General features: G+C 36.1%; 3 protein-coding genes and 1 long non-coding RNA gene across 4 annotated transcripts in view; 3 read left to right on the top strand and 1 right to left on the bottom strand.

Annotated features, from left to right (window-relative positions):
* LOC116299059 (uncharacterized) overlaps positions 1-10100 on the top strand; it is a 12694-nt gene extending 2594 nt beyond the window's left edge. The window contains exons 2-7 of the mRNA XM_089040071.1: positions 3090-3184; positions 3562-3718; positions 4422-4488; positions 7007-7269; positions 9208-9409; positions 9863-10100. Coding sequence (XP_088896197.1) covers positions 3090-3184; positions 3562-3718; positions 4422-4488; positions 7007-7269; positions 9208-9409; positions 9863-9936 — 858 coding nt within the window. The 3' untranslated portion in view covers positions 9937-10100. The remainder of the gene's footprint in view (positions 1-3089; positions 3185-3561; positions 3719-4421; positions 4489-7006; positions 7270-9207; positions 9410-9862) is intronic.
* Positions 10101-10423: 323 nt separating this feature from the next.
* Positions 10424-23623, bottom strand: part of LOC116299058 (uncharacterized) — a 17462-nt gene continuing 4262 nt past the window's right edge. The window contains exon 2 of the long non-coding RNA XR_004197418.2: positions 10424-11715. This is a non-coding gene — a long non-coding RNA (uncharacterized LOC116299058). The remainder of the gene's footprint in view (positions 11716-23623) is intronic.
* Positions 11530-18706, top strand: LOC116299056 (uncharacterized). The gene is given in 4 exon segments (XM_031707689.2): positions 11530-11652; positions 14565-14881; positions 16027-16335; positions 16782-18706. Coding segments are annotated over 4 exon segments (1572 nt in total). The 5' UTR covers positions 11530-11612; the 3' UTR covers positions 17688-18706.
* LOC116299055 (uncharacterized) overlaps positions 21471-23623 on the top strand; it is an 18645-nt gene continuing 16492 nt past the window's right edge. The window contains exon 1 of the mRNA XM_031707687.2: positions 21471-21639. The gene's annotated coding sequence lies outside the window, so the exon portion shown is untranslated. The remainder of the gene's footprint in view (positions 21640-23623) is intronic.

Genomic DNA, 23623 nt, shown 5'->3' with positions numbered 1-23623 from the left:
AACATCAAAATTGATCAAAATTCAAATTCAAAAGATTTTAAGGAGGTAAGTAATGTATCCTCGTCTGCACATCCTCCGGTGTTTATGGGCGCCGATGAGTCAGTCCAGTCGATCGCAGGCAAATTAAAGTTTCCGACAAGAATAATTTGGCTGTATTCCGGTGCACTTTGAAGAGCAGAGTTCAATTTATCTAGGACATCAAGGGTAGAATCAGGAGGACGGTAAAAGGTTTAAAGCATCACAGATTTACAACTAGGCGTCACAAGTTCAACACCAATTAGTTCAGTATCATCTCTTTCAAGATCTTGACGACGAGCAGATTGTATGTCGACCTTAATTGACTGCAATTAGAACAGCTCCACCTGTTCTTCCATTCCTGTCCACCACGGTAGATATTATATCCTGGTAAAAGCTCAGGTACTGTTCAGCCAAGTTTCACTGAGGCAGACCGCGTCGTAGGTCGTTGCCATATACAAGGTGCTGCAGTAAGGTCGTGATTTTACACGCTTTCACTGAGCTGTAGTCGTTCAGCGTCGAAAAGGACTTCAGACTTCTGGTGTTCAAATAGGCGACATGCATAGCGACGAGCACACTACTGAGTAATGTTAGGCAAGATAGCTTTAGAACGTTTACCATGACCTAGCTCGTGCATTCAAGGAAAAAAAAAAAAAATGATGGAAGATCTTGTAAGATTGACTAAAACACTGCAATGAAAAATGCGCATGAAATGTTTACCCCGTCTTAAAAAGAAAAAAAAAGGAAAAAAAAAAAAAACATGCAAGAAAGGTCTTCGTCTTCGTTGAATGACGCAGCGCGCAAATTCTAAAAATAGCTTCGAGATTCAGACAAACATTGCATTTCGTTAACGGACCTTACCGATTTTATGTCTGAGTTTCGCTTTTGTCTTCGTTTTTAGCTACAAAAAAATGTTTCTTTAGCCTGCCTTGTTATATCAACCAAAATCTCCAGGGAACGATTACAAATCCCCCATTCATTGTTATATTATCTTATCTTTTTTTTTTTTTTTTTTGTGGGACCGCTTCCTAAACCATGTAATCAATCACGGAGTATTTCCATCTGCCGACGTATTAAAGATATAGCTTACACTGTCTTTTTCGGTAATTTATGGTTAGAATTTCCAGAGTCACCTAAAATTGCTTTTCAATATTTGCATTTAAATTTCTCTCAAAGTACCCTTTTACCCCGTAGAGGAGTTAAAAGGAGACTCTGCTCGCAGGGTACTCTAAAAGCTAAGCTTTTGGGTCTTTGATTCTACAAGAAAGATTATTCAATTTATTTTAGGATTCAATCCGCGCCTAAAAAGCATTTAAATGTCATGAAGTACACTTATAGTTTCACACTAATTCAAATGCCACTAATATCTTTTTTCCTATTACATATTTTTTATTTAAAGTGCCTATCACCCTTCTGACAATATTCTCAGTATTAATTCTACATGGGGTAAGATGTTGAATAACTCGAAAGAGTTTCATACTTTGAGTGCGGCTTCTTGAAGTTATGAAGGTTTTTCCATGCCATATGCTAATGCTGTGACGTATGAGGAGGCATTTATAGTATTTGTCATTCCTCGTAATTCGAAACACCGGCTCCTATGTGAAAACTAACTTGCCGTAATTTCTATAAGAGCAATGGGAAACAATGACGTATTTCAAATTTAATTTATCTGTGCCAGTAATTTTATATTAAATGATTACTCCTCATACGTCACAGCATTAGCATATGGCATGGAAAAACCATTATAACTTCAAGAAGCCGTACTCAAACTATTATTTTTTCCCGGGTTATTCAACATCTTACCCCATGTAGAATCAATTCTGTGAATATTGTCAGAAGGGTGATAAGCATGCACTTTAATTCTATATCCAAGCCCTCTAAAATGAAGTATTGAGTTCAAATTCACCGTGTGAAAATAAATCTTATTTCCAATCGACTTGCTCAAGGGATGATTTATGGTATGCATTAAAAACATGTGACAAAATCTCAAGTGTTCACGGCTCGAAAGTCCTATGTCTCACTGTACAGCCAACTCTCGCCTTGCGAACACCCCGATATTACGGACACCTCGCTATTACGGACAGGAGCAAAATCCCCGGCAAAAATATTGACAAAGAAATGACCGTAATTAAATCTCGTTATTGCGGACGCTTGCTATTACGGACACCAAGTGACGGTCCCGAAAGTGTCCGCTGTAAAGAGAGTTGACTGTATGTAAATTAAGGCACAAAAATGTGTTAGTGGCCGAATGAATATCATACATTTCATTGGCTTTTTAATGTTTGAATTTCAAATTTAAAAACATTTTAACTTTTTCCTTAATATGAAAAAGAATTTCAATAAAATCAAGAGATAATACTTGGGCCACGTCCACACTATGCCGGATGAACTTGAATCCGAACTTTTATTCATTCGGTTAGGCCTACCGTCCATACTAGTGTGGGCCGAAAATGAATTTTTTCGAATACGGTCTCCAGAGTGGAACAATTTGAAAACGCGGGCTAGCCCAAGTGTGGACGGAAAACTTTTTTTTCGCTTTCGGTTTGAAAATTCGGATTCAAATTTATCCGGCATAGTGTGGACGGGGCCTTGATTGAATCTAATTTCGAAAATATTAAAAAGTTATAAATCAGCAAATATAGGCATTTTTTTTATAAACAAACAATCAGTCTCAAAGCTAGGTGATTAAGTTTTACTTTGACACTTTGCTTTTAATTTACGGGCACCAGAAGCTTATCTCGTTCATATTGCTTTACATATCAGCTTTTCTTTCTAAATTCTTATTAGCTGACACTGCAAATATCTACGAGCAGATAACGTTTGGAGCATGCGCAATGCGAAAAAATAGTGTTCGCTGTAAAAACGACCTGAGCATGCGCATAAGAACAACTGTCGGATATGCTGATATGGCAACATGGCGGCTCGAATCTTTCGGTTAAGGATATCGAACTATTTTGCATTAGACACCGGCAAATACAAGTCATTCCAAGACAATATTATACAACACACGAGTAAATAAAGCCGGGAACATCAAGCAATTGACCGACTGACATTAAAAAATTTATTTTTTCAAGGACCGCAAAGCAAATAATGGAGATTTCCCGAAAGACTTTCATCACGGATCTTGCGCGGGACTTTGGTGGGCGTTCGTTACCATGTCGACCGTTGGGTAAGGAACTCGTTATCATGTGAATATACCACAGGGAACTTTGTCATAAGAATATCACAGGAAGCCCAAATAAACATATGTGTTTTAAGAATTCCTCAGGAATTTTACAGGAAGTTAAAGTAAGCACTTGGGTTGAAGTTATAGCCCATTTTTGAATTCGTACAATACCTTGATTACAGATATTACATTATATTACATTTAATTACTCGGGGCTAGCCTAAATTCAGCGTTATAAATATTCACAAATACTAATATCAACAACACAAAACAGTTTGAAAACACAAAACAGGGGTAGTCCGCAGGAAGCCCAACCAAACATATGCGTGGCAGTAGGAATTCCATAGCTAGTCCATAATAAGTTGTATTTTAATTTGCAGTTATGGAGACTTGGTGCCAAAGACATTTTTAAGCCGAATCGTGTCAGTTTTGTGGATGGTTGTAGGATATTTGACCCTAGCGATGTTCCATGCGAACCTCACAGCTCTTATTACAAGCAAAGAAATCCCAGTAGAAATTAGCCTTGTGGGGAAAAAGGTATATAGTTCATATATAGGAATATTGGACCTCTATCGCACGGCTGCCATGTTTTTTCGCTCGAGAATAAAAGCCTTTGTTCAACCCGCATAGATTTATTCTCAAGCACTTGTGGTATATAGAATCCATTCTCCAAACCAACATGGCTACTACTTTAAAAGGCCCATCTGGTTCGTCTAGACTTTATCGTCCTTAGGATCTGTCCTTAAAATCTGAAATATTCTTAACGAAGCCCCTTAGATATCCCCCCTCCCCCCCCCCCCCCCCCCCCCCCCCCCCCCCACCTCCCCCATTCCTATGTACTACCTCCACCGCCACGACACAGGCTACGTTAATAGTGCAGTTTTCGTATGACTGTGAAAAGTTCACGGCACGAACACGGTCGTGACACAGCAAGGGATACACCAGACAAATCACATTGCACGAGAATTTACTCTCCATCCAATCAAATACCCGGAACACGGCATAAACATGGCGCGGACACGGTCACGCCAAGGTCACGGCACTTTTAGACCAATCATATTGCGCGTGAAAAAAAAATCAGCCAAAATTCTAGAAAGGAACAATGTCTCGGCACATGACGCTTACGGCACTGAGCTTTTCACAGTCATACGAAAACTTCACTAGATCTCATTAATCGCACGTGCTTAGTAATTTATAAGGGATCGCATGTTTTAGGACTTTTAAATTTGCATCTTTTCAGATTTATATACCTAGGGGAGGAAAAGCCTTTTTAGAGGAAGAGTTGAACCTTCTAGCTGATTATGAAGGTAATATAACAATAATAATAATAAACTCTATTTAATGAAGGTTTACAATTTATCGGAGATAATTTTCAATTGGCCTTTGAAATCTAATCTAACATGGGGGGGGGGGGGGGGGGGGAGAAATAACTAAAACTGATTGAAAAAAATAAGAACATCATATATCATAATATCATATAAATATAATAATATATATATGTATATTATTATTATTATTATTATTATTATTATTATTATTATTATCATATATCAAGAGAATATGAACTAAGAGAAGGAATCCTACCCATATAGCCTTGTAACCATCATGTGCACAGTTTGGTGCTATTTTTAGCTTTGAGATATTTTGAGCGAAGAACCTAATTGATTGATTTCTTGAGGGTAGACGGCTTCCAGTCTTGCAGTAAACAAAGCCTGTGTTTTTGTTGTGGACGTAGCGAAATATGGTGCTTTTCGTGTCCTAAAACGAGGCATTAAAGGGAAGCATGATTATCGCGCGGGCATGGTAAAAAAGAAAAAAGAAAAAAGCACGGAACAACAGATAGTATTTTTATTCTGAAATCCGTAATCGATAAATATGTTAAAAGTAAGCCACGGAAGAAAAATAATTTCCTTTTTTCCTGCTTTGTAGATTTTCAAAAAGCGTTTGACTGCATCCCAAGGAAAAAATTAATGGCAAAACTTGAAAATGTTGGTATAAATGGAAATTTTCTAAGAGTGATACAATCGATGTACTCCACTGATCAATCAGCAATCAAAGTAAATGGACACATTTCTCCGACATTTTCCTGTTATATGGGTGTTAAACAAGGCTGTATGCTGAGCCCTACGTTATTTAATTTATATCTTCACGATCTGCCTGACTCATTAAATTCGTGTAACAACAATGATGTAATGTTGAATGGCAAACCGATTAGTACTCTTTTATATGCAGATGACCTGGTTCTGTTCTCTAAATCTGCTAAAGGGCTTCAGAAATATCTCGACAAGCTAGAGGCATTTTGTGAACAATCAGGCTTAACAGTTAATATAACAAAGACAAAAGTGATGGTTTTCAATAATACAGGGAAGACAATGAATAACTTCCAATTCTATTTGAACAAATCTAAACTAGAAAACGTTAAATCATATAAATATTTAGGATTAAATTTTACAACCTTTGGAAACTTTACGTTTGCAAAACAAGAATTAAAAAAAGCTGCATTAAAGGCACTATTTCAGATGAAAAAACAAATGGGTGAATTTTTCACATGCAATATCAAATTAACTATAAAACTGTTTGACTCGCTTGTTACACCAATACTTCTATACGCAAGTGAGATATGGGGTATCGAAACATTAAGCACCAAAGACCAAGAGCCCATGGAACTTGTTCATTTGAAATTTTGCAAAATGCTCCTCAAGGTGACAAAGAATGCTAGTAACCTTGCATGCAGAGCTGAGTTAGGAAGGTTTCCGCTAAAATGCAAAGCATGCAGTAGAAGCTTTAAATTCTGGCATAAAATTATAAAGTCGGAACTACACCCAAAAAAACTTTCAGCCGAAGTCTACCAAGATATTAAAAATGAAACTAAAAAAGCCTTTTGGAGCATAAAAATTAAAACTACTTTAGAACAACTCGGATTGGGGATAATTTGGATGAAACAAAATGAACTTTCTCCAAGATGGTATGAATATGGAAAAATAATAACCCAAAGAATATATGACATTGAGAGGCAAATTTTATGGAGTAATCTCCACAATGATGAAAGGAAAGACGACAGACATAAAAATAAACTCAGAGTCTTTCGTCAGTTCAAAACGGATTATAACTTTGAAGAATATTTAAGTCAAGTCACCAATATTAAGCACAGAGTGGCGCTTACAAAATTAAGAATTAGTAACCATAAGCTTGAAGTAGAAACGGGGAGGTATAAGAGGCCTTATCTCATTTACGATGAAAGGATTTGCCCAGTGTGTAAGTCGGGAGTAGAAAACGAAAAACACTTTCTAGTTTGGTGTCCACTATATGACTCTCATAGAAACGACTTAAGAGAGTTCATAGAAAAAAACACCAGCATTAATTTCAACAATATGAGCGCTGACAGTCGTTTTATGTTCTTAATCAATTCAAAATCAGCGTCTCTACAAAGAGCCATATCAGCATACATTCATCAATGTATGCTGATACGTGAAAATGAATTAAGAAAATTACCTAATACATAGTATATATATATACCTATAATATATTTGGAATCAAACACTCATGTACTATTAGTATAAGGTGCCAAATAAAATTGTATTGTATTGTATTGTATTGGTGACGAGTTAAAAATAGCATCAATGATTCTAAAAATAGCATCAAAGTGTGCACATGATGGGGCACGGGGATTCCTTCTCTTAGTTCATTTTCTCTTGTATATATTATATATTATATAATAGTAATAACAATATTAATAATATATAATGATAATAATAATAATAATAATAATAATGATAATACTACTACTACTACTACTAATAATAATAAGAGAATTTTTCCTTTCAGAAATCGAGTTCGAAGAAATGACACCCAATCGTATTTTCGCTCAAAAAGAAGACGCCATGTTTCTATCCTACAACTATGCGGAATTAAAACTTGCTTTACGATATAGAAAGACAATCAAAAGAAAAGACACGATCAAAGTACTGAAGAACATTAACCATAGACTCTCTGTTGGGATCAGTTTATCGGGGAACCTATCCGACACTGATGATCACTTTATCAAGTGTTTGCGTAGGACGCTTAGGGATAAAGTCATCCTTGAGAAGGTTAGTATATGCGGTTTAATTATAGTTTATTTATTTATTATCATCATCATCATCATTATTATTATTATTATTATTATTATTATTATTATTATTATATGTTTATTTCAACTTCAGACATTTTTGCTACATGAATACAGAATATTGCGGGCATGAATAGTCCCCGGGGGGGGGGGGGGGGGGGGTACTCCCCTATATTTGCTATACGGGTATGTACCGCCCTATAGGGTATGGTTTTTCGGCTTTTGGGTCTGGGATAGGGTATCATTTTAGTCTGCGATAGGGTTAACGATTTGGTCATTCTCGCCTGGCGAATAGGCTACGCTTTCTGCCGGCACAAAAACAATAAAAACGTTAGTAAATATTGATTGCAATCTGTTGAAAAACCGTCTTTTCCGTCTTTTAGTCTGGGATAGGGTGTACAATTCTTAGTTTTAGTCTGGGGTAGGGTATGTAAAATCAAAATTTTAGGTCTGGGATAAGGTCAGGGTTTTGAGGTCCTGGCGGCACACCCCTACCCCCTACCCAAGTTGGGGTGGTAGTACCCCCCCTCCCCCCGGGGAATAGTCTAAGCAAATATCTGCATGACTAGTTTTACAAAGATGTATACAAATTTAATAATTGTACAGACGTTTAACAATCTCACAGTTCTGTGAAATAATCCATTTCTGACACTTTCTTACAATTTTAGACCTTCAGTGAGGCCTACATCAGCCAGTTTACTAATCAAATCCGTGTGATGCCCAGATAGAAAATCAAATAATATGTTGACTTGCGTTACTTTATATCCAGGGTACATTCTTTTAAGACTAGATCTTAAGTCAGTGATATTTAACAGTTTTCTTTATATCCCTATTACTATTATTATCATCATCATCATCATCATCATCATCATCATTATTATTATTATTATTATTATTATTATATGTTTATTTCAACTTCAGACATTTTTGCTACATGAATACAGAATATTGCGGGCATGAATAGTCTAAGCAAATATCTGCATTATTATTATTATTATTATCATTATCATTATTATTATTATCATTATTATTATTATTATTATCATTATTATTATTATTATTATCATTATTATTATTATTATTATCATTATTATTATTATTATTATCATTATTATTATTATTATTATCATTATTATTATTATTATTATCATTATTATTATTATTATTGTTAATTTATTTCTTTTTTAGTTCAGATTTTGTGATTTAGTATTATTATACGCTTAATGTCTGGTCGCGAGAGAAATAGTTAGTTTTGTTTTTCCGTGAGTCTCGTTTATATTTTCACCATTCTCGTCACGTGCAACTTAATTCCCGACCAGTATTAAATAAGTTACTTATTTCCCGGTCGGGATATATTTAGATTTAACTAGTGTCACGTGGTCATCTTTCAACCAATGAGATTATTCGTTATAACGGAAAATTTCGTAGCTATATAACAATTCGCTTCGTGGTTTTTACGGAGGAAGAAACACCGGAAATTCGAATAAAGGGTGCGATACGACAAAGTATAATCAAATGTGAATCTCAGTCCAAGAGAGGAGTGTATACAATCACAAAAAGAACAGGCGGTCACATCCATTCCACCAGGCCCGGCGCAGAAGTACATAAGAGCCGAGTGTGCTCATAAGACCTCTCGTGCCGTCGTAAAAAGCACTATTCAAGCATAGGCCAAGTAAAAGAAATGTTCCTCGTCCGGATTTTTAAAAGAAAAAGAGCACACAGGCGCTTTTTTTCTCCTAACGCTAACTTTTTATTTAGTCAAAACGCAGACAAATACCATGTCTATTTACAAAATAATCTAGGGTATAAAGTAAAAGTAACGCCAGTTACTTTTTATTCTTTTCCCATTTTTCCAATGATAAATATTAAAAAGATTGCTTTTTTTTACTTGGTCTTATAAAGGGGTTTTCTTCTTCAGCACGAAACCTATACAGACTTACAAAGATTGTTCGACAATCAGAAAGACTCCTCCTCATCATCTCCGTCATCTTCTTTTGACTATGAGTGGTCAGGATGGATGATATGTATAGTTTCTTCAGGAGCACTGCTGGCGCTCTTGATCGCGGTAGGCATGGTACACCAAATCTGCCATGCCAGACAATATCAACTAGCTGGCCGTGGTAAGTCATCATCCTCGGGAACCCAGGGGTAAATTTCTGTCGCTCGCTTCTCGCTCCTTTTTTTACTCTGAGCGACAGAACTTTACGGAAAGGAGCGACAGTATTTTACCCTTGGTTGTAAGAAGATTCATTGGACGTCCTTATACGTTATGTTAATATTCAATTTCATTTTTTGAGGACCACAAGTTTTTTAGTGTACGTACACTATTACGTATTTATCTTCTTGAATCCAAGTCATTATTATCATCGTCATCATCATCATCAACACCATCATTATTTCACCATCATCATTAATTATGATTATCATCATTATGATTATTATTATTATATTATTAATAGAGAATAGTCCAAGGTATCTAGGAGGCCACAGGCCAGAAGAAACGCAGGCTCTGGCTACGAGATTGGCCGATATATTGAATCGTTTTTGACTTGATGATCTTATTATTTTAACAGGTCATTCGATATCCAGGGATTCTTTACGGCAAAGATTAAGTGGACGATGTCACGGAGCCCAGACGAAATGCTGATAAACAACAACCACGAAAATCATTTTACTAGTACGGTTCTACACATTTTTTCAATATAAGGATATTGTTCTAACTGTCTTAAACGTAAAAATATCCAAGTATGGTAAATCTCCAAGGAATTTAATAAAATAAAATTGAAGAATAAAAGCTCTTTCAATGTATAATATATCTTTGCGCATTGATTTGTCAAATTTTGATGAGCTGTCAAATCAAAATTACATTTTGATGCCATGTCAGTTCGCTCGAACCCGGCCACATGTATTCATTGATGTTTGCGGTTGATGTTGAAACGCGTCGTATTATCCCGGGGGGGGGGGGGGGGGGGGTACTACCTCCCCAACTTGGGTAGGAGTGTGCCGCCAGGACCTCAAAACCCTGACCCTATCCCAGACCTAAAATTTTGATTTTACATACCCTACCCCAGACTAAAATTAAGAATTTTGCACCTTATCACAGACTAAACCCGGTTAGTCAATATATTGCAATCAATATTTACTAACGTTTTTATTGTTTTCGTGCCGTCAGAAAGCGTAGTCTATTCGCCAGACAAAAACGACCAAATCGTAACCCTATCCCAGACAAAAAGGACACCCTATCCCAGACAAAATGCCAAAAAATGATACCCTACCCCAGACCCTAGATAAGATTCGCGATTGAAAGGTCATTATAATCCTTTTTTTTTTTTTTTTTTTTGCTTTCTAATACCAGGGGAATTACCGAATTCCTAGATGATTCGAAAGGTCATTCAATTTCCGCGTCTTCAGCTATTATTAATCTCGAAATTGTTTGTGGGAACTCCCATTTACAGTACGTTGGAATCGCTATCCGTCTCTAAAAAAATTCTTAAACAAAAGTTGAACTAAAAAGCACTAGCTACATTTAATTATTGTTTGCTATTGATATTGGGTATAAAAATTTTGTATGAATACTAGCTCCCCATTAATTTGGCCCAGGTTCACTAACACCACTACCACTACATTCAAAATTCTGTTCGTACAACTCTCTTTAATTCCCAAATTTTGATTTTTACGGACGGTGAAAAACCAGCAGAGAACCTGCTGTAGACAAACCCTGGTAGGAAAGGAGAGAACAACACATCAAACAAACTCAACTCACATGTTGATTTTATGGAATGTTGGGAGAACACTCGAGAAGCTGGGAACCACTCCGCTACGCGTCGTGGTTTCCTACGCTTCTCTCGTGTTCTCTCAACATCCCGCGTGTTTTGATCAGAGTATCAAATACGGAAAACTGTTTTTGATCTGTTAAACAATAAACATTCTTGAATATCAAGAACTAGTCTGAACAGTAACGCTGACATTAGACTTTTTTTTGCTGACATTATACTTTTGTTAGATCTGGTAATTAAATCCGCGTATCTTATATCAACCAATAGGATGCTTGCAAATATTGTCACGTAGCAGTACTTAAGGCGCGTCTAACTATAAAACGCAATGCATTCTGGGATAGGCTTCACTCCTCCCCTGACTTGAACCAATGATAGCTGCGCGGAAATGTGGTTTATCCAATTACAATGAACCTACGATCGCGGCACGGTTTATCTGTTTGAACCAACTATATTCGGTGTCAGTTCTAGATGACAAGCTGACTCATTCAAGCGTCCAAGGTTTGTTGGTGAATCGAGTTCGTAATTGATTCTCCATTCCTTTAAGAATATGGCTTCGACGTCCCATCTTGTCATTAACGAAGAGCCAGGTATAAGACTGTTTATTACTCATACATCCATTTCAGAAAACGTAGTCGGTCGGAGTCTGAAATCTGAAATCGTAGACCAGTATCAGAAAGTCACACGTACAATGGGCAAAATAACTGAAGTGATCAAAGCTGTCTATCACAGAAATGTGAAAAATGTGAAGCTATGAAACATCGATGTATTACAGGACTCGCTTTAAATGTCAATAAAACAACAAAGAACTAAACAAAGTACAAATTGGAAACGAAATATAAGGTTGATTACCCAACTTGCCTGTTAAATTGAGCATTAAATCCAGCGAGTTACTTTGATATCTGTGTAATTATGAAGGGAAGTCAACAAAATGCACAGGAAGGGCACAGGGTAGTAGTCACGAGATCGCCGAATGCAGTTAGATTCATATTTCAGCCAGAAAACTTTGAAGTGCCTATGACCTTTGTTTTTTATTTCTATATCAAAATATAAGCCATTCTAAGAAACGTGTCAAAAGAATTTTATGAGTCTGACGCCTCTTTATATCCTTTTCGAGCGGTCAAACATGTAAAAATCTGCAATTCTTTGGCCTCTGGACTATAATGTCAAAGGAGCAAGTTGATTTTGGTCGATGCCTCCTCATTCTCTCAGATTTCACTAGTATTTATGATCAATTTGCCGTATTTTTAATTTTCCAGAAGGCCTCATATTTGTGGCTAGAGGATGTTAAGGACTTCAGACTTCAGGAGTGAAATTATTTTTGAGATATTTTAAGAAAAAGAAAAGCAACGAGAAATTAAACGCAGCCTAGGGAAAAACCTCATATTTTTATTGGAGCGAATTCTCGTTATAGACCTTCGCACATTTCAACATACAACATTGCTTCGGCTGTTTGTAATGTGCGGCGATCAATCTACTTTTTATTCAGAACGGCTTATTTGAATGACAGAACTGGCCGAACTTCCTTCAAAACTCCATTGGAATTGTTTTGTTTGTTTTTTTTTCGTCTTTTGCTATTTTTTCTAAGATCTACGTCTACATTGATTATTTTCTTAAGAAGTCACCTAGTACAACAATTGATCAGTAATAAAACTTCACTCGATCGAGTTTTAAGAATTTTTGCTGAATACCGCCGTCACTTTGAGCTGTATCTATGGAGAATAAAGTCCTTCAGAGCTTGAAATCAGACTCTCGTCTTGAATTCTAATGAAAAGAGCTTTTTCGATGCATCCGGCTCGATCTACGAGTGTTCTGAAAAATCGAAATGTTGACGTTGTACATAAGTGTTTTTGTTTACTTTAATGCACCAGAAAAAAAGGTTTGACTCATTGAAATTTTATTTCAGGCGTTAATTGTATAATTTTACTTCAACTTGCATCTTAACTTGATTCTTTTAATATGATTAATACACAGTGGGTCCCACGGCGTCCACAAGTGCTAGAAATATCCCACATGCATGGAACATCAGCATTTCGTTTCCTCATATAAATATCAAAGTAATCTATATTGTATAAGAGCTTTGTGCTTGTTAGTGTCGTGTAACATCGTAAGCAGATGACGTAATACGAGCGATAAACGTTTAATTATCGATCTGCTAACATCTTAGTAGTGAGTGAGTGAGTGCATGAGCGAGTGACACATTTGCATATTCAGACCCCTCACAATAACTCTTTTCAACGCTTCGCGTATCCACGAGTTATAAACGACTTTCAATCTTTTTAGTTAATAAGATATATACATGAAGTTGTCGTTAAATACTACGCGGTAATAAAGCTGATAACATTGACTTGTCACTGAGTTTTGAATCGTTTTACTAACCAAGTCTTATTCCATTAAAATGGTTTGGATATTAAAAACACTTTAAGTGTACATAACAAGTATGAAAGATATTTTTAACTTTTATTTGATTCAGACGAGCAGAAACTAATAGGTCGGGAATTCCAAACCCGATCCAAACAAACCAATCGGTTTAACACAGTATTTCAACAATATAATCAATATCGAGAGATCGAGAATTTCAAAAAGTTAGCGAAAATCAAATGAAGAGATAACTAGCTCTAAAAACTAGTGTGAGCTAAGTCGGTGTTTCTAATGAAACAGTAATGATAAAAAGGTAAATTATACACCTTGAAAAGATGAAAAAACTTACTGACGTTTCGGACGCTAGTCCTTCGTCGGAGTAAAAAGAAAAAAGTGTAGAAGAACAAATCGTTGAATGAAGAATTTTTTTTTTTCGCCTTCTTCTTGCTCTTATTATTATTATCATCATCATCATCATCATCACTATCATTATTATTACAACTCGACATCTGTTTCAGAGAATTGAATAACACTGTCGCAGCTCTTCATCCATTTATAGACATCTTCTAGTAGATCATGATATCAACCCTAAATCTATTAACGAATTTTGCTAAGAATTTTGCAGTCCTGAAGTGTCAAGGAAAGATGGATTGTCTGATATATGAAATCCTCCTCATTAAAAAGTACAAACCAAGGCTTAACATTCAATCAGGCTCAATACGTGCTAAAGTATTTACTTTACTTTGGCTCTTCTTGTATAAAAACAATGGACGATTCTCAGCTTAGAACAATAGACTATTGTTTGCGGTTTGTTTCTTACTTTATGTAAATATTTTTTCAGAGTTAGTTTCTTGATGATGATGACAGGATGTCATAGAAACGTCGAAATCTATCTGCGTTAGTTTTTCTGATTAATTTGATAACAAAAGTCAATTTTATACATAATTATTATTTTACTATTATTATTACTATTATTATTATTATCATCGCCATCATCATCATCTCATTATTATTATTATCATCATCATCATCTCATTATTATTGTTATTATTATTATTATTGCATTTATTATTATTATCATTATTATTATTATCATTATTATTATTATTATTATTATTATTATTATTATTATTATTATTAGGGATCACGAGACCATGGCCATTTAAGAAACCGAAGAACAGATTGTTGAATGAAAAAATGTTTCTTCGCCGTGCGCTAAAATGCTTCTTTCCTTCGGTTTGTGCTTTTGGCATCTTCATGTTTCTGATCGTGTACTTTGCTAACAACATTGAATCTTGTGTGCTTTATATCAATGGGACTCGGAAGGTTACGCTCGGAAAAAAATTTGATTGCACTTCAGTGCAACTGAAGTATGCGAACCAAACTGATCACGAAGTACGACCTGAAAAAAAATTCCCACGTTTCATTGGGCCGATAGCGATCGTCGGTTTTTTTGTGGTGAGTTTTGTATTTTCTTTTCTTCAAACTTTTAATTTTATCGATACATTATCAATAGGTTGATCTAAGTCAGGGCATGGCTAACTCGCAGATCAAATTCTGAAGCAACCTCTAGTGGGCTGATCAATGTCAGGGCATGGCTAACTCACAGATCAAACTCTGAAGCAACCTCTAGTGGGCTGATCTAAGTCAGGGCATGACTAACTCACAGATCAAACTCTGAAATAACCTCTGGACTGATCTAAGTCAGGGCACGCCCACAGATAACCACTGAGTTGATCTTGAGCAGTTTTCATCCGACTGTGAAATGCAGCTCCGGATATTTGATCGGATGGAGATTAAATTCTCACACAGTGTGATTAATCTGGTGAATGCCTTGCTGTGACACGACCGCGTACGAACGGCAGCGTTTTTTTACTTACAGTCATTCCAGTCATTCCCATGGAAGTCTTGTGGTAAGTCAATTATATGCTTGTAGAATAAATATCAAGAATAAGTTTAAAATATATTTCTGCTATCTTAAAAATAAATAAAAAATTGCTTACTATTAAACTTACCTGGCAAATGGAATTCTCAATGTCAAAACTTATAGTGGAATCCTCAACCTTAGGGCTAATTCTTTCACATTGTCAGTGAATAAAAAACAACTGATTTGCTGCATTCAGTTACTGACGATCGAGTTGCTAAGATTACAAAATAAGTTGGGGCAAATAGAAAACGAATTGCTACAAATGACAAACGAGTTGCTGCAAATAACAAACGAGTTGCTGCAAATAACAAACGAGTTGCTACAAATAACAAACGAATTGCTACAAATAACAAACGAGTTGCTGCAAATAACAAGCGAATTACTACAAATAACAAACGAGTTGCTACAAATAACAAACGAGTTGCTGCAAATAACAAATGAGTTGCTGCAAATAACAAACGAGTTGCTGCAAATAGTTAGACGAGTTAAGGTGGCAAGCTAGACGTGTTAATACACATTAAAAGATAAATAGGTTTGCCGAAAATATTGAGACTGAGTCACTAAAATAGTCTTAGTTTGGGGCTGTTTTAAGAGACGAAATAGACGCCAACATGGAAATAAGCTGGAATATTTCCCCTTAAATTCATAGTCCGGAATACCGCTTTATTGTTGACAGGAACGACTTGGAAAGCCAACCATTCCAAAAACCTGCGACACTGAACATCTTCCAATAAAATCATTACTAAGTACTGACTTTGATGTGATGTTAACACCCCAAACAATCCTAGCAGCAGCGACTGAAGATCCCAAGACAAGTCAAGCTCAAACGCTCTTCGACGTCGTTTCCTTGCCAAATACACCTGGGTTCGTGTGGTTGAAGCTGAACCAAAATTATAAGGAATCGAGTGACAAGTTTTGGAGGGATCTTTGTGTTGAGTATACTTTTGCTGATGGTTCAAAAGGATTATATCTTTCCTCCTTCGAGGTAGGCAATTTCCTATAACTGTACGTTAAAACTTCAAGGTCGACTGTTACCGTTGTGGTAGCGCGCGCCTTGATCTTGGCATGACGGTGTCCGCGCCTTGTTTCGGATATTTGATTGGATAGAGATTAAATTCTCACACAATGTGATTATAATCTGGCGAATGCCTTGCTGTGACACGACCACGACCCTTCCTGATTAGTCTGTGAATCCTCATGTGTTCAAGTGGTATTACCCACGGAAAGCTCTATCACCAGCGACACGAGTGAAACAACGTCTGCGCATGCTCTACGTCCGTATGCAAATTAGTCGAAACATCTGTGCATGCTCTTCCCGTACTCCGTATGCGTCTCGTACTCCGTAGGTTCGCGGCTCGTTAAATATTCCCGATACTCAATTCGCCTTTGGCAATTAATTGTTAAATAATATTTATTAATTATGCCTTTTAGGTGCGAAACGTATTTGTGAAAGGGATGAAACGAATCAAGCGGAAAGTGACAGGATATTTTGGTTTCTATAAAAAGATCGCAGAAAAAGGCGTCGCCTTCCATGTCAAAGCTCAGGGCCCGGCCGTTACTGTAAAAGTAGAGCGTAGACAGAATCTTTACGGGCCAATAAGGTTTAAGAGCCTTCGTCCAACTTTATTCTATGGTGATTTTATCTTCGCGATAAAATGCATTTAATGGCCACAGGAAGCCCGCAAATGGCCTTCATGCGAGGAGCGATTTTGGCCACCACAAGCGGTGGTTGACGAAATCATGACGTATGGATATCACGTGGTTCCAAAGCCCTCAAACCCGACCCTAGACAAGGTGAAAAGGGAGAAAAAGAAGAAAAAGAAGAAAAACAACCAGCAGAATGAGAATCAATCCCTTCTAGAATATGAATGGAGGTTGTCTTACTCTATGGCCGAGCTTTCATTGGCAAAGCACATTCCTCCTGTTGCGCGCGCATGCTTTTTGGCGCTAAAGGCGACAATAAAACAACATCAGACACCTGGTGCTGGTGGACTAAGCTCATATCACCTCAAGACTGCTCTCTTTTGGGCCTTAGAATTGAACCACCCTGAATCCTGGTGCGAAGAAAAACGGGATGAATGCTTCGAGAAGCTTGTTGATACCCTGTTGGGTTACGTGGAAAACAAACACTGTAGTCACTATTTTATGCCGCAAGTGAACCTGATGGTGTTTGATGAAAGGCAGCTTGAAGGGATCAAGAAACTGCTGTCCAAGATCAAGGAAAACCCTGAGAGTTACGTCTCGAGTACGTGCCTCGAATGTATGGGGAACCTGGCTGCCTGCTATGAGTGTATGTGTTTTGGACATGGTAAAAATGTCTACATAGATGTATACTAGACTGCTCGGGACGATCCAGCAATTTTAAGAGGGAGTGGGGTGAGGGGATTAGGATACCTAATGCAGATATCACAGGAAACCCATAATAGGCGGGAAAATGGTGGAAATGACAGATAAAACTAAATTTGAAAGCTTCAAGTAAATATAACTAGTGAAAGTTGATCAGTTCAATTTTTTTCAGTTATAGCGCACACACGTTTTTGCCTTGTTTACACTTTGTTCAGTTAATACAAAGAAATTAATTGTAATGATTTGCATAAGAATACCTAAGATATTTTATGTAGTTAGGCTACCGAAAACAAGAATATAATGCTTGCGCTTTCTGTGAATTTGGGTGAATGCCGAAAACAGAGCTTGGGCTACCTGTGGTATTCAACAAATCTTCCCCTCCCCTCCCCCATCAGTTTAGAACCTATACTGCACTCATATAGGATAATTAGATGGAAAAGAAAATAATCTCGTCGGTCGAAAAATATTCAAAATTAGCCCTTCCTTATTCCACATAAATAATAAATGCCTTCTCACTGGATTCTTTTGTTTAAACAAGAAAGCACTAGTACGCTTACATATTAACTACACAGTTGATCGTTGTTCACTACAATAACTCTCCAGTTTTTATGTTTAGACACAGAAAAACAATTACGCTTTCCAGATATTCAAACGATGATTTTGAGTTTGAAAGATAATGAAGACGTTGATTTGAATTTTGCTGCATATTTCGTGCCCACTCGATTATTTTCTAGATTATTTTTTCTGGAGTGTCAATCGCTTCTTTTCAATGTACGTAATAAGAATATCGATTCTAATCAGCTAAGGTTCGTTCTGTTTTAAATGAGTTAATGAATCAATACGCGTAATACTTTGAGGGTTTTGCTCCAGATTCTTCGCTTTTTCTCAGTTCTCTTTAAAAATCCAGCACTTTTGGTTCCAATTCTATCGAACATCAAGAAGGACCACTGTGCTGTTTTGATTTTAAAGGATGGAATACTATATGCTTTTGAAATTGATTTTGTGATTACAATGCCAATTTTGTCTATTATTTCATAAATAAATGTCATTTTTAATCATTTTTTTGCAATTTGATCATTTTTTAACAACAGGAGCCGAAATAGAAGTACTTCATATTCCGTTGTTAACAATTATTTGCCGAAGGCGAAGTGATTATCACCCGGGGGGAGGGGGGTACTCCCATATATGGACTATACGGGGATAATCTGCTGAACAGGATATGGTTTTTCGAGCTTCTTATCATAAACAGGGTATGCAATTTTACTTAAGTTCCAAGTTCTTCCTGAGCTTCCTGTCATGTTCAGGGATTCTACTTTTGTATTGACCGAAACTGGTTATTATGGTCGGAAAAAAAAAAAAAAAAAAAAAACGATACGCAAGATGACATGATTATTGAAACAGGAACTCAGTGCAATAAATTATATCTTTTATCATTAACAGGGTCCACAAATTTGAGTTTTTTAATCATAAACAGGGTACCCCTTTCAGAATCCCACCCAAATCCTGGCGTAGTAACCCCCCCCCCCCGGGGATTATCAGAATCTCTGGTCACTCGACCAGTCACAGCGCGAGAAACTTTATATTCAAGTCTAAAATTATTTACGACTATTAAAATTCCAGTGATGCGGGCTTGTTTATTGTCATTCTAATTTCCGCTTTTGTTTACCGACCTCAGAAATGAGCCTAAGTGCACATACACTGGAGTTTTAAGAGTCATCCATACTTTAATGTGCCGAATAAATAGCTTAGAAATCGAGTGTCAAATTTCATTTCGATCTCATTCACCGGATTTCTTTTGTTCGTTTTTAGTTGGTCAGTATCAAACACATGGCGCCCATAAGCAATTATAATTAATTGAGCATACCCTTAATGTGCGTACAAGCAGCTTGGAACTCGAGTGCCAAATTAAATTTACGACACAAACCTTTTGGATCAATATTAACCAGTTCGATCTCATTAACCAGTACTGCACATGCTACTTAGATTTTATTAGGTGATCGGCTATTACTTAATCGCCTGGGGAGGGGGAGGGTAAAAGTATATGGGTATTTGGGTAGCATGGGTGGCGTTCGCGGCTAATGCGTCGTCTTTCACCGCTGTGAGTCCAACGGGTCGGGTCGTTGGTTCGAGCCCTGCGGTCGCCACATGTGAATTGAATTTGTTTGATGTGTTGTTCTCTCCTGTTCTACGAGGGTTTTCTCCGGGTTTTCCGGTTTCCTCCCTCCGTAAAAATCAACATGTGAGTTGAGTGTTGTGTGCATAGAACATTTAATGTAGTGGTAGTGCGTGTGAGCGAAAAGTGTCCCAATTAGTGCGAAAGCGCTAGGACGACTAGACACTTAAATTAAAGTGATTTAAAAAAGTGATTGATATGGAAACTAGTAATAAACTTATTATATTCTATACTATGCTGTTACTGCAAAAATCCTCCCAAATCCCCCCTATCCTCCCCCGTGATAAATAATGATCAGCGAGTTCCTAAGGAGACTATAAAAACGAGCTTTCATGAACTTGAGTGATAAATTTCATTTAAATCTTTCATTCAAATTAACAAATTTTTTGCACTTTCGTTTTTGAGATGGAATTTTTATATTTGAGGCGAGAGAGACAGGGCTGCAATAACTAATAATCGTTAATTAACTACAGAAGCTTAAAATGTATGGAACATATGAGGAGTTTTTATTCTAAGTACCTTGAATAAAGCTTATTTCTAAATTAATGAAGGAGATTTTTCCATGATAGTTAAAATCGAGGAAAATCTTGAAACGAAATTTTGAAGAGAAACTCTTTATAGAAATACATAAGCTATTCATTTTGATACACTTATTTCAATAAAGTTAGTCACCAAAAACCTAGAAAGCTGAGATCACTGAGCATCAAGGGAAACTTTTCATATCAAAAAAGCATATATATATATATATACAAAGCTTTTTTAATACAAACTGCAGCTCGATGATACTCAGAAGAGGTGAGACTGTAACGGGTAAAAGATTCGAAAGTCCATGAACAGTTATCAAGCGCTTGAACGTGTAAAAGGAATCTATCCATAATCCTTGTCGGCCTCAGCTTTATAGCTTTTCAGGTGACTAACTTTATTGAAATAAGTGTATACAGCCTAAACCATTTTGCTATAACAATTAAAATTTAACATTTTCCCACAGTTTAAAGTTCAAAAGCTTAATTTTGTAAGATTTTCGTGCTGCACGACTTTTCCAGAATAATTTGCAGTATTTTCCCACGAAAAATAGCAGCTTTCTTTTCTTGTTGCCATCGTTATGAAAGAATTAAGAAACTGTATGTAAATGTTTCTCTAATTTTCTTCACTGGCCGCTAAGAAACTAAAGAGGTTTTAAATATTGTGTTTATACATTTTATATATTTTGTGAAAGAACGGCAGCTTTGTCGGTCGGGAATTTTTGGCGCCTTTGTCCTGTGTCATTGAAAATAAATGAAAGTCGAAAAGTTTTGGTTTCAAAATAAAGAGCTTTAAGGGTTTGTTTATTTTGAACTTTGGATTTCAAACGCATTAAAGAATATTTGATGGCAGATTCTTTTGATAAACGAAGCACCAATTTCACCGAAAACGATTTTTTTGGCTATACATTTTTAATTGCAACACATTGGACTATAACAGCTTAACTACTACAGGACATCAAGATAACACCTTTAGCGAAAAATTTTCTTCTATGAAACTGTGGTTTATATAATCTGCTAAACGGCGAAGCTTTTCGTATTGGGTAAGTCTTTGTGTATGCATATTTTTCAGTGGTGGATTTTCTTAAGTCCTTGTCGACTGACAACTAATCATTTAAAGCTTCCATGGCTTAACATACTTACTACTTTTGCATTACTAAACACCATCAATGATAGCATATTTTCAAAGGTTAAGTGGATGAAAAGAGTGTCGACATAACCAAGGAAGCTCTCATTCAAGAACACTTCGGTAAGTTCTTCAAGTCTTCAGTTATGAGTAATTAAATCTAGAGAGAGTTTAGAATCTCGTTTTTGGCAAACGTGAAAATATATATCAGCTGACCAGTGAAAAATCCATTTTAAAAATTGGTAAAAAGGGGTAGCAAAAATTTCAAAGTAGTAAATAAATCAAAGAATATTTTCCTTTGATGAGAAAGTTTGCAAAAGGCAAAGTGAAATCCCGCCAATTTCAGTGCAAAAAAAAAAAAAAAAAAAAAAAAAAAACGACGACAGCAATGTTTAAGTTGCAAGGTTTTTTCTCTCAAGAAATTAGGCCACACAAATATCTACGAGATCGATAAAGATTCATAAACAGTCATATACAAATCAAATTTTTCCTACGAATTTCTGTTAAAATTTTTTTGTTTTTCGTTTTGGCGAATTCGCATATTTTGATCAGCTTTATTGAAATTCCTCACCTATTTAAGAGTGTCTTAAAATTCATTTTACTAGTTCTGAGCTTTTCTTTGAAAAACGGCAGCATTTTGCTAATCTGTCAAACAAAGTTAAACCTAATTCGAAAAAAAATATTGAATTGCTCTTCAATTACGTAGCCCTTTATCTAGTGGCTTCTATTGGCTTGATATACAACCGCTATTGACCGTCTCGGAAGAAATAAGTAAAAGAGTAAATAAGAGTTATTTTTCGAAAATCTTCAAGAAAACGCATATGTTGACGACAATGGCTTCATTAAAGCCAGGTTGTGAAAGCCACCCACTAATTAATCCAGGTTTTCATTTTGTCTATTATTTTACCGAGTCAAAGTGTGGGGGTCGGAGGAATCACTTCTGGGATCGAGAAAAGCAATTAAAAGAGGTCCCGTTCACACGGGACTGAGCTATAACTTCTTGTTCCTTGCTTCCTTGCTTCCTTGCTTCCTTGCTTCCTTGCTTCCTTGCTTCCTTGCTTCCTTGCTTCCTTGCTTCCTTGCTTCCTTGCTTCCTTGCTTCCTTGCTTCCTTGCTTCCTTGCTTCCTTGCTTCCTTGTTTCCTTGCTTGACTTTTTTTTAATTTCTGGTTTTTTTTTTTTTATTTCTGTTTGTTCCGACGAACGTTTTACACATGTAAAAAGTCTAAAATCATGCTCACCAATATCTATCTGCTAAAAAATCGTTTAAAAAAAGCTTAACTGAACCGACTAATTAGTTATAGGGGATTTCCTAATTACAGTTCGATTGGAGTACCTCACTAATTATTAAGCTCTCATTAAATATTTGTCTCTCTTCTCCCTTAAGTGAAGAGTTACTCTCAAAATATTATCAACTTGTAAAGTGCCAAATTTCTGAAATAATAAGGAAAAATTTATTGAAAGTAAATATTGATGTGAAAGACAGCGAAAGGTCTCGATATAATTGTTAACTTAAAGAAGTGTCGTTTCGAACGAAGTGAAGGCTGTTCATCGACAGAATACAAATGTATTCAAAACACCTAATTAGCGATCAGCTAATCATCATCGTTTTATCCGTTAAAATGTCAGCTGAACTTGTTATTAATTTATTAAAGACGATGATATATGTTACGACGTTAGCTGGAAACAGAAGTTATTCGATATACATCAAGGTAACTTTCCATTTGTAACGATGACATTTGTTTATTTATTATATATTTATTCATATTCGGCTGATAAAAATAGGCAAAATTCGTGGAAAAGAAAAAGGTAACATAACAGTTTCTTTTCCAGGAATATACAATTACGAATACATGTACATAACTTGGTTTTAGGTGTGTTTTTAGTTTATGATTTATTTATAAAATTTAAGCAGTGTCGGTATAACAGTTGCTAATAAATACTGTAGAAAATATGGATTTTTTTTTTTTTTTCCTTGTTTTTTTCTTTCTTTTTTATTCTTTTTTATTCTTTTATTATTTTTTTACACCTTGAATAAAGTTTCTATCTTGTTGGTTCGTTCGTTGTTTTATTTTTATTAAAGGAATAAGGAACATTGTGAGTGTAAC

The sequence above is a fragment of the Actinia tenebrosa genome, unplaced genomic scaffold (genome assembly GCF_029948245.1).
Source record: "Actinia tenebrosa isolate PJP-AT-01 unplaced genomic scaffold, QUT_ActTen_1.0 PGA_scaffold7__59_contigs__length_16204524, whole genome shotgun sequence".
Classification (NCBI taxonomy): Eukaryota; Metazoa; Cnidaria; class Anthozoa; order Actiniaria; family Actiniidae; genus Actinia; species Actinia tenebrosa.
The sequence above is the reverse complement of the archived record's forward strand: the minus strand, read 5'-3'. Positions and strand labels throughout refer to the sequence as shown.